The 12527-nt window shown below is 35.8% G+C and overlaps 1 protein-coding gene across 3 annotated transcripts in view; it reads right to left on the bottom strand.

Moving 5' to 3' along the window:
* Thoc2 (THO complex subunit 2) overlaps nt 1-12527 on the bottom strand; it is a 103930-nt gene that overhangs the window by 66485 nt on the left and 24918 nt on the right. For all 3 annotated transcript variants that reach the window (XM_051178642.1, XM_051178643.1, XM_051178644.1), the window contains exons 5-7: nt 7187-7257; nt 6060-6181; nt 5184-5317 (exon numbers count right to left, since the gene is read on the bottom strand). In XM_051178642.1, the coding sequence (XP_051034599.1) occupies nt 5184-5317; nt 6060-6181; nt 7187-7257 (327 nt within the window). The remainder of the gene's footprint in view (nt 1-5183; nt 5318-6059; nt 6182-7186; nt 7258-12527) is intronic.

Genomic DNA, 12527 nt, shown 5'->3' with positions numbered 1-12527 from the left:
CAGCAGTGGATACATAGCCTGAACTGGCCATCCCTTGTGATCGACTTGGTAACTTCCCCCACTGTCATCAGAAAGTCTTCATCCAGATTCAGAGACTCATGGTCCAACACTGGACCAAGCTCAAGGAGTCCTGTTGAGGAGAGGGAGGAGGGATTGTTTGTAGGAGCCAGGTGGCTTGGGTACATCAAAGGAAAATCCACAGAAATGGCTAGCCTGGTTCATGGGAACTCAGAGTCTGAACCAAAAACCACAGAGCCTGCATGGGACAGACCTAGGCCCTCTGCGCATGTGACAGTTATGTGCAGCTTAGTCTATTTGTGGGACTCTTGCTAATGGGAGCAGGGGCTATCCCTGGTGCTGTCTGGCTCTTGAGACTATATTCCTCATGCTGGATTGCCTTGCCCAGCCTAAATATAGAAGGATGTTCTTGGTCTTATGGAAGCTTAATATGCCATGCTTTGTTGATTACCATAGGAGGCCTACACTTTTCTGAGCTGACACAGTGGAGGGGTAGATGGGGGGAGTGGGTGGTAGGAAGAGAGGATAGAGGGGAGGATGTCAGGATGTAAAATAAATAAATTTATTAAATTCAAAGAGGGAAAAAATACTTTCTGAAAATGACTCTAATGGCACAGGAAATAATCCTTAGAATTGACAAATAGAAGTATATGAAATTTAAACTATCCTACACAGCAAATTAAATGAACACCATAGTGAATAGGTATTCTATAGAAGTGAGGAAAAACTTTACCAACTACTTATCAGATGAATCATTAATAAATAGAATACTAAATTAAAACTATAACAATTAAAAATAATCTACCAACCCCCCTCCCAAAATCACACCATCAGCAAACAGGCTAATGAACAGTTCTAAAAAGAAGTGCAAATGGTAAATGCTTGAGAAAGTATTCAATCTCCTTAATCATCCAGAAAATACAACAAAAACTGCTTTGAAAGATCACTGCACTGTCAGAATGCCTCTCACCCAAAAAATAACTGATTAACAACATTGTTGAAGATATGGGAAATGCTTATTCATTGCTGACAGGAAGGAAAACTGGTTCAGTCACCATGGAAGACAGTGTGGAAGTTGCTTAAAAGAACTGCTACAAGGTCCAGCAATATTACACCTAGGTAGATAAGAGACACTACATTCAATATACTACAAACATACATGCACATCCATGTTTATAGCTATACTATTCATAGTAAGCAAGAAATGAAACCATTTACAATTTTTTTAGTGCAGTAGACATACACGAGATTTTACCAACCATAAAGAAAATAATAAAAGATGACATTTGCAAGAAAATGAATGACAAAAATTATCATTATATTAAGTGAAGCAGATTCAGAAAGACAAATTAAATATGGTTTCTTTTAAATGAGAAGTCTAGAGTTAAATGCTTAACTGCCTCTTGTCCCCACTTCTCTGTAGGATGAAAGTAGAAAGGGGACATAAGAGAGGAAGAGCTCTTGAGAGAAGGATAATGGAATTCATATGTCATGAAGCCAAATAGAAGGACTACTGAGGATCAGCAAGAGGTCTCTTAAGGGATAATAGGTGCTGAATAAGAACAGAACATAATGAGATGGGAGGGAGAGACAAGAGAGAAAGAGAACAAGAGAGAGAATATCCTAATGAAACTCATCACTTCATATACTAACCTAACAAAAATTTAAAAACACGTTTAAATGAAAGTCCTCAGTTCTAATTATGGTGGGTAATAAGCTTTAGATCCTAAGCCAAACAGATCCTGCACAACTGTGGGGACCTGCATGTACCCCCGAGGCATCTTGGGCAAGCCTGAAGCTGTTGGCTGGAACACCTTGCCACTTAGGAAGTTGAGGCAAGAGAATCAAGAGCCCCAGGCCAGTCTGAGTTTACATGCAAAACTCTATGTCAAAAACAAAACAGAAAAGAAAATGGAAGAAGGAAAAAAATGTTTACTGAACACTGACTTAGATGAAAAGAAAGAATACCTTACAGTGATTTTGATACACACACACACACACTCACACACCCAAATATATTGAAAATAATGTTTTGGGTTTGTAGGGTATCCAGTTATATAATAATAGTTTAGCCCACCCCCTTTTTCCTCTCATTAATAAAATATACACTGTTATCTGTCCCCTTGGAGAAAATTCACTTGAGAGGATCTATGTATTAGTGAGCTAATAACAATTTTTCATCCCTACTTAATAAGTTTTTCACATTTACTGTCAGCCTTTAGATAGTAATCAACACCATGCAACACCAGCAGTTCTGCTTCTATGATTGCTTACATAGTGAACAGCACAGGCTAAACAGTTACATACTTTCATTTGCCAGAATTTTAAAGGATGATAAATAAGAGTCTCTGGATCAGACAAAGTTCCTGAATATAAGTGTACCCAACATATATACCTTCCAAACTAGGTATTTGTTTTTCTCAATGGCTAATGGAGATCCCACCTAAGATAGTTTTGCATGAAGTATGACCTAACTAGACTATGCATTAAGATATATCAGTGGAAATGAACATGGAGAAACCTATCCAAAGATATCCTAACAACAGGATGCTGTGCAGGTGAAGTGTTTTGGTTAGATGAGATAAGACCTAAATGGAGTAGCATTGAAAGTGAATACAATTAATTTGAACAATGACGTTAAATCCTTAACATCAATTTCTACATCAATGAAAAGTATATTTCTCAAACAACTATAGGAACAAAAGGTCATCAAGCCATAAAGCAACAGAGTCAAGGAGCTAAGCTTTCTAAATGTCTCCATATCAAACAAAAGAAGCTAATAATCACTATAAACACCACAAGAAATGGGGAAGATTTAATGAATTTCCACTCGTTTATTTAGCACCTACCAAGCCCTAAGAATTGGTTACACTAAATAAACCAAACAAAAGACACTGCCCTCATCCAAGCTAGTGAGAGCTCACCTACTAGGGATTGACAGCAGTAGTGCTACGCAGGTGACAATGGGTGCATTGCAGTTTATGAGGCCACTGGCAGTATGTCCAGGATCTATCCCTAGTACACGAACTGGCTTTTTTGGAGCCCATTCTCTATGGAGAGATACCTTGCTCAGCCTAGTCACAGCAGGAAGGGCCCTGGTCCTGCCTCAACGTGGTGATGGGACAGACTTCACTGACTTCCCTAAGTCCACAGGAGGACTTAGCCTCTCTAAGAGGCAAAAAGGGGGGGGGGGTGAGGTAAAGGTGGCAGGAGCCAGATGAGGAGAAGGAGATAAAACTGGAATTGATATGTAAAATTAAAATATAAAGTAAAGTAAAATAAAATTATCCTCACAAAGTATACACTCAACTGATGGTAGAATCATAAACCCAATGACTAAAGTTTGTTCCAAGACTGCCTTAAGGATGCCAAAATCAACAGATGCTACAGTCTCTTACATAAAATGGAACAAGATAAGCATATAATCAATATATACGCTCTTAATTTAAATCACATAAAGATCATTGTAATAACTAATAAATATAAATACTTGTAGCGGGTTCTTCCATGAATATTTTCAACCTGTGAAAACACAGGATCAACTACAGTGGTAAATGCTGAGAAGAAAAATAACCCCCCCAAAATAAGGAATGCTAAGTGGCAGTGGCCAGGGAAGCCTTGAGAAGGTGGTATCTGAGTACATCTGGTCCACCATGCTTTACAGGATGCCAGATGAATTAGAATAAATGCAGACCAAGAAATAAAATTATTTATACTTCTGGAGTATCCATGTGGATCATGAGCCTAAAGAGGAGATGATGGCACATTGATCTGCAAAGATAATAACTTCTAGTAGAGCAAAGTTTAAAAAAAAAAAGAAGTGAACATTTTCTAGTTACATAAAAGTACACCTTCAAGAAAATCTGTCTAACAAAGACAGAGAAAAGGTAAAAACCCAGAAAGAAAAAAAAACATAAACAGGGGGGAAAAAGACATGCACTTAAGAAGAGATAAAGTGAGAGCAAACACTGGAGGGGTTTCCACAACACTATCTCAAGTAAGGTCATGACACAGCACAAGGAAGAGAAAAAGTACAGTATGGCAGTATAACAAGCTTCCCAAGCTAGATGAAGGGGCATCTGCAGAAAAAATGCAGCCTGTACTAGAGGAGTTTTAAAAACAGGTCACTGATACATTTAAGACCGCAGAATACAACAAGCGTCCTTCAAAGCTAGAGGCTCACTCATCTGATCTTCAATCACCATAGGATAGAAGTAGAAAAGAAACTAGATCATCTACCAGAAGCTGACCTCAAAGAAAAAGGTCAATTTAAATTGAATGCAGCTTTAGCTTGTACACTTGGAATCACTAAAAACCAAGCCAAAGATAAAAGAAGACTGAAATAAATACAGCTTTATTTGAATGGCTACAGAAAGCAGTAGAAGAAGGGAATAAGAACTCAACCAACTTGTGTTCTTAGTCAGATATAATCTTCTAAAACAGATTAAAAAAAAAACCTATGGGTAAGTGGCAGCAAAGTTATAACCAATGAGGCAGGAAATAATGTTCCTTCTGGGGATCACAAAACATGATTTTTGCACAACTTCAAAATATTCACTAGATAGAAGACCACCTAACAAATAATATTAAGAATTCTTGCCAAACATAGAAAAAAGGGATTCCTATCTATAAATGTCAGCTAGTTTCTTCAAATGCCCAGTACAAAAGCAATATGACAGAAATGCTATTTAAAAACTAGGAAAAGCATTTTTCTGCTATATTCTCCCAACATCCTATTTTCAGAAATAAAAATGTGTTTTAAAGCCCCTCATACATGATAATTTATAAAACCAAATTCAAAAGAACTATATATCACCAGGTTTCAAGAGTTCTCCAAACATTTACTAAAGTTTTTTTTTTACTTATTTTCTATCTTCTATAAAAAAAATGCCTAAGAAATAGTTAAAACTAATAGACAAAAGTGTTAGAAAGAATATGGGAACTAATACACACACAGGTAACCATGACCAAAACTTTTTTCATAAAGATCATAATAAATTTTATAAATACTAAAAATAAAAGCTATATAATTCCAGGTTCTTCTTCTTTTGTTTCTTGAGAAAATAGCTGAGGATGATTCATTTTGTTTTTATAGATATCTTCCAAAAGTTAAAAATAAAGCTTATCTTAATAATACATAGTATATAGATATATGTAAGGCTTACCTATTAAAGATTTGATATTTTCTAATATTAAATCGCTAGTAATATTTCCAGATAAATCTTGTCCCAATTCAGCAATCAGCTTGGCATAACCTTCATTCTCTTCTCTTAATAAATTGAATTTTTGCTGCTTATAACTGAAATCAGAAAGGGATAAAATTAATTTCAGTTACCAAGCTTGTACTCTCACTGAATATCACTAATTTAAAACAATCATGAGAATGGCTATTACAGTTTAACTTTTGTGTATCTTTTATTATAAAAAGCAATTTTAGCTAATAAGGGAACTCACCAACATACCAATATTTCCACTACTGATTATGAGTATGTTCTGAATCTAGCCATGGTTGTAAATATTTAATGGTAATAACAAAAAAATATGGATCTGGAGAAGTAGCTCAGCCATTTAAAAGTACTTGCTACTCTTCCAGAGGACTTGAGTTCAACTCACAGCACCTGTATCAGGCAGCTCACAACTTCCCTATAACTCCAGTTCCAGGGGGCAATCCAATACCTCTGGTCTCTGAAACATCTTAACACACCCACATATGTCCCCATCACTCACTCTCTGCCTGTCTCTGTGTCTCTCTCTCTCTCTCTCTCTCTCTCTCTCTCTCTCTCTCTCTCTCTCTCTCTCTCTCTCTCATACACACACACCATTGAAAATAAGTCTTCTTAAAAAGAATTTAATGTTATCTCAGATTCACATATGGACAAAGTTAACACAGGAATAGCTCACTGAAACGCAGTAATTTAAGTGTTTTAGAAAAAAAGAAAAATATCCAGAAACAAAAAAAAAATAGCCTTGAAAGGGCCTTAAAAAAAACCTCTACTATTCAAAATGAGAAATAAACATTCAGGTACTTGTAATATACTTACAAGAGTTTTGTCTTGATTTTAACTGACTTTTGATTGAACTGCTGTGACTGTTTGATTAGCCCTAATGACTCCAAAGTTTCTGGATCCAAACGTTCCTTCAAAACTGTGTCAGAAACTAAATACTGTATTAAAAGATATTAAAGACCATTTATTATTTAGCATTCCAACTATGTACCCACAATCTTAAATATATTCAAAATACTCTTTCCAATGTAAGAATACAAAGTAGTAGTATCTTTTATAAAGACAAGAATTTCAATTCAACAAAAATGACTCTCCAAATACTGAAATATAAAATATATAGCAAACTATATGTTTGCTATACACCGCTTACAGAGTACAGAGTAAGAACTACAGATAAAATTTCATTACATTGAGCCTGCCAAACTCAATTTTCACCTAATTTTCATCATTCTATTATTTTCTACTGCAAGACAAAAAATAATAAACAAAGACAAGAACATTCTTCCAAGTCCAGTAATGGTATTTTTCCTTGATTCTAATTTTATAAGCATAAAGTGGCTCACTAGACAATTACGACTCTTATTTGGGGGGGAGGGCAGTGTTGTTGTCTGTTTAAAGACAGTGTTCCATGTGTCCCAGGCTGTCTTTGAACTCACTATGTAGTTAAGGATGATCTTGAATTTCTGCTTCTCAAGCCTCCACCTCCCAAGTGCTGAGAGTGTACACCATGCCCGCTTAATAAGATACAACCAAGGGTTTCATGTATGCTAGGCAAGTATTTTATCAACTAAACCACATCCACAGCCCAACTTGTATTATTTTTTTAAATTACCTCCATCTTTTTGTCCCTGCCTAATAAAGAGTTTACAAAGATTCAGTTTAAGAACTACTTACTATACAGTTGCTTACCTTTTTCTATATTGGGAACTCACTAGGTCAGAAATATCACTGAGGGCTTTTATATGTATAGACTAAGAATTCAGAAATATGATTTCACAGAAATTGCGTACGTAATTTCACAAAACAACCATTTCCAAGATCTAAATTTCATCTTATCATGAAGTCAATGGAACATCACTATCTTCCTCCATTTAACATGATTAACTGGGATTACATTTATTGAATGCAAAATTCAGAAAGGGAAAGTATATTTAAAAACTTACCAAACATGCTAATACCAGTTGTGTAAAATAGTCTCTCTTGCTTTTTTCTTCTAAACAATTTGTCTCAATATCTATAATGACAGAAGAAAAGAGATACAAGTTTCATTTTTCTATACTCTCTATTACTCAAAGATTCACCAACAGTGCTTTATTCATTAACCAATAAGAGATTGGCCAACAGTGCTTTATTCATTAACCAATAAGAGAAACATATTTACAGAATGACATCTCCCATCAATTCACAGTTAAAAATGCCTATTTCCAAGCTAAGCATGGTAGTATACACCTGTAATTTCAGTACCCATGTGACAAAAACATGAACATCACAAGTTCAAGGCCAGTCTACTCTGCACTATGAGGTCCTGGTCAGCCCAGGCTATACAGAAATACCTTGACTCAAAAATAAATATACTTCATTAAAAATACCTCTTTCTGAATCTGGAAAAATTATAAACTGCAGCAATATGTCCTTCATACATATAGAAACACTTTAATTTCTCTTAATACTGATGACTGACCCTATCACCTATAACAACATATATCCATAAAATAGTAAGTTTGTATCACAAACACTGAAAACAAAATTTCAGAAATAAAAATACTATTTCCAAAAAGGAAAAAATTCTAACAAAGTTTAAATAACCACTTGTTAGAGGTGCTAAGACAGAGACTCATTCCTGAACGGCCTGGGTGAAGTAGGGGACAACAACAACAAAAAAATTCTTCTAATTTAACTGGGCTTGGTGGTACACAACAGTAATCTCAGCCTTCAGAAGGCTGAAGCAGAAGGATCATGAGTTCAAGACTAGTCTGGACTAAATGGTAAGATGTTGTGTCATAACAACAGCAAAAAGATAAAAGGAAAAGAGCCAGTTTTGTTGTTGGGGGTTGGTCCCAACCCCCGTTTTGAGTGAAAACATATACACAAGTGTACATACTTATGGAGATCAAAGGACGGCGTCTTCCTCAATTGCTCTCCACCTTATTGAAGCAGGGTTTCTCAATGAAGCCAGAGTTTGCCAATTTAGCTAATCTAACTAGCCAGGTTACTCAAAAGATCCCCTGTCTCGGCCTCCCATGAACTGGGATTACAGGCAAGTCACCACACTGCCCCCTTCCCTGTTTTTAAAGACAAGGCTTCGCCAAATAACACCAGGTGGCTCCAAACTCAAAGACCTACCTGCCTCTACCTCCCTAGTGCTGGGACAGAGGCATGTACCACCACGCCTGGCCTTACTCTGCTTTTTTGTGGGTGCTGCAGATCCAAGCTCTGATCCTCATGCTTGTAGCCAAGTGCTTTACCCACTAAGTCATCTTCTCAGCCTTGCTTTGTTTTTTTTTTTTTTTTTTTTTTCGTTTTTACAAAGAGGTCTTATTATGTAGCATAGATTTGCCTTCAATGTGTTATGAAGTTCAGGCTGCCCTTCAAGTCACAGTAAAATTCTCTTTTCTCAGTTTCCCTAGTACTGGGACAAAAATATCTCCTAAGCCTAAAAAGTCACTAATGAAGTCTAACATCAAGTCTAAGAAAAGTCCGTATTAAAAGGTATATTTAAAATCCAATTTTGGACAATTCTAGTCACTAAATAAAATTGTACTCAATATTTGCATTTTATTCCTACAAAATATTTTTAAAAAGAGACTTCCTTCAATTTTAGTAAATCATTCAGAAAATTTATCCAAGTTTAGATCTAAGGTGCGGAAGAAATAAAACAATGAACGCAAAACACCAAACATCAAAAATTTCAAATAGGATTAGCAAGATTACACAAAGGCTGATTTTGGAGTTGTTGCTTTAACTGATTAAATTAGTTTACTTTCTGAGACAGGGACTCTTGCAGCTGTGGCTGACCCCAAATTCACTAGATAGCATAGATGACATTAAATTTCTGGACCTCTTGTTTCTATCGCCCAAGTGCTTAGAATTACAGGCTAGAATATTTGTAAAGTCAGTTGGTAATTGAGAAAGCACAATAAGAAAGGGCATCAGTCTTGGTGAAATAATAACTGTTAGCCTCTAAGTGGGTCTTCCAAAATAACACTTTACCACCGTTTTGCTTCAGTTGACTTTCTACTGTCAACATCAAGAATCAAGAGAAGGAGATTTATCATCAAAAACAACACTTATTGACAAACATTTTCCTGGATTTTCATTCTTCCTTTTTGGACAATTGCCATTTGCCCATATCCTAGCCACTGTAGCATAAAGTTAGCCCAAGTACGTTCAAGAAATTTTAGGGGCTGTGGGTGTGGCTTAGTGGTAGGAGGAGCAGTTGCCTAGTCATCCATGAGGTTCTTAGGTTTTATTCCCCAATGCACAAAGAAAAAAATAACACAAAATAAATTTAGGATGTAATTAATGCAACTGAACTTATAGTATAATCTCAAGTTTTTTCTGTGACAGAGTCTCACAATGCAGGTCTGGCAATTTTGGAACTCACTCTGTAGTTCAGGCTGACCTAAAGCTCACAAAGATCCACCTTCCTCTGCTTTCAGAGTGCTAGGACTAGAAGTGTGTGCCCTCAAGCCCAGCTAATCTCAACTTTGAATGGTGTTTTCTCCAAGACATAATTGATGTGTATCCAGGGGTTCCCAGTTGTCACAGAGCTCCGCTAAGGTCCTTAAGATCAGGCATGCAGAGTTCCAATCCTCTTAGTTACCTGACCTGATTAAGGTTTTTGACTGTGGTAGTAATAATGAAAAGGACCCAGTAAATCTGTTAAGTTATCCTGTCTCAACACGCAGTTCAGTACTGTTATCCCAATCATACGTTTTTTTATCTTATTATTTTTGTTCTAACTCAAAACACCATTCAAATAAACTCATTTTCCATACCTCACTTCTGTATCCTAAATTAATACTTGGTAAGTTCTTTTTAATTTCCATTCTGACTTTCTATAAAGCCCTCAGTAGCTTCCAACTACTGCCTTGCGTATCAGAACCAACTGGCCCACCTCTCAACTTACTACAGCTCTCAGGATCCCTCACCCTTGTGCAATTAGTCTTTTTTTAAAAGTTCTCTTAACCTAGAAAGTATAGGAATATCTTGTTCTATTATACCCAACACATTAAAAAGACAACATGGCAGAGTGAAAGGATCATGGGGTCTAGAGCCAAAGGGACCCAGGTTTAAGTGCTGCCTTACTAGCTGCACTGCCTTGAAACAATGACTACCTCAGTAAACCTCATTTTCCCAATCTGCATACCTTCCATACAGAAGCTGTTATAAAGCCTAAAATTAAAATGAAAAGCTTTAACACAGTGCCTAAAACATGAAGGTATTCCAAAAGTAGCACCTATATTATAATTAACATTATTAGTATCATTATCATTATTAGGCATAACCCTCATTAACATTAATTTTATGTTTATGAGTTTTGCCCATGTTATGTATATGTACCACATTCAAGTTTGGTACCTATGGACTTAAGATCCTCTACAACTGGAGCTAAGGATGGTGAACTGCCATGTTGGTGTTAGGAACTGAGCCTGTGTTCTCTGCAAGAGCAGCATGTGCTCTTGACCACTGAGCAATCTTTCCAGCCAGCTAGATCACTTTCTTAAAGTCCTGATTCCCCTCCTTGTTCTGGAGCCATCCTTGTATCATTTCTTTCCTGCCAAGATTAAGTATGATTAGGCAGACAAGTGTCTGTAAAAATGGGTTGGATAGCATGGAGTAAATTTCCTCCAAAGTAACCAGATATTATTATTGTAAATAATATAGTATGAATATCATATCATATAATATCAAATATCATATAGTAAAAGGCAATGACCTGTAGAAATAATTCCTGTCTAAATAACTATAAAAAGCTATATATTAACTAAGTTGATTTAAGAAGAACTAATAGAATGAAGAGGCTAATAACTGATGATTACTAAAGACAAAATATATTCCCAACACTATTAAGGAACAATGTCTTCCAATAAACATCTTCTATAAATGGCTTTCCTGTGTATAAAATTTATGTAAATAAGCAAATTTTTTAAATTGTCACTTGGTCAGTGATAAATTTATTTGTTAGTATCAGTTTGAAATATTAAGTTCCTTTTTTTTCATTTTGTATAAATCAATCAAATACATAGCATGAAGATATACTTTATCATTAAAACCAAGACAGTTCAGAATGAAAGATAACACTATTAATAATTATGTCAGCAGTGGAAAAGGGTACAACACATGGTCAGCTCATTGGTGGTCTGTTTTTCTCATTTATCACTCACATGTATTTTGACCTGTTCCCAATACTGTCACTGTGAGGAAATCTGAAACATTCTCAAAACACATACATAGGCATTCATAGTAGCTAAGACCAAACTCTAGATATCAGTGAACCATTTAACTAACTCATCTAATCCTAGGAATTAAGAATAATGATCTAGGTTGGAGGTGGTGGCACACATCTTTTATCCCAGCACTTGGGAAGCAAAGGCAGGTGGATCTCTGTGGGTTCAAGGACAACCTAATACATAGAGTGAATTCCAGGACAGCCAGGGCTGTTACACAGAGAAACCCTGTTGAATCAACAATCAATCGATTAATTAATTAGAGAGAGAGAGAGAGAGAGAGAAATGAGCTAAAATAACTCTTTTTAAAGGTAATGTATGTCTAGCAATGTTATCTGTTGGTATTCAAAGCTACAGAGAGCACAAAACTGATGCGGAAGTCATGCTGTTATTTTAATCACTAGCTAAAATTAGACATATAAACTTGTAAAACAAGTTATTTGTTAGCCAATGTTATCCTTGGAGGGACACCACTTTTAACCATAAATCAAACAAACATACCTTTTTTTAATGAATTATTATTCTGGACAAATACAAAACAGATTCTCACAAAACGAAAGTGCTTTCAATTACTTTGACTAATCTTACTCATTTTAAAATTAAGAATCAAAAGGGTTTGTAACCTATTCCCTATAGTGGCATGACTTGTTCAGCTTTGATGCAGGGGGAAGAGCTTGGTCCTGCCTCAACTTGACATGCCATGCTTTGTTGACTCCCATGGGAGGCCTTACCCCATCTGAATGGAGACTGAGAAGGAGTGGATAGGAATAGAAGTGAGGTAGGAGAGGGAAACAGAGGAAAGGATTATGGGGAAATTTTAGTTGTTATCTAAAATGTTAAAATGATGAATAAAAAAGGAATCAAAAGGGTACAACAGTAAGGTAAGTTACTTCAGTGTCATAAGTTTGAAATTCAGAGAAATCTCATTGACTGACATTATGTCATTACTAAAATTGCAGAAACTCAGACAGTCAGAAATTTTGACTTTCTCATTTGATATTAGCTCATTTAGCTCAAATCTGTATAAATATACATTGTATAAATATACAAAAAA

This window comes from Phodopus roborovskii, unplaced genomic scaffold (assembly GCF_943737965.1).
Source record: "Phodopus roborovskii unplaced genomic scaffold, PHOROB, whole genome shotgun sequence".
Classification (NCBI taxonomy): Eukaryota; Metazoa; Chordata; class Mammalia; order Rodentia; family Cricetidae; genus Phodopus; species Phodopus roborovskii.
This window is presented reverse-complemented; position numbering and strand designations above follow the sequence as displayed.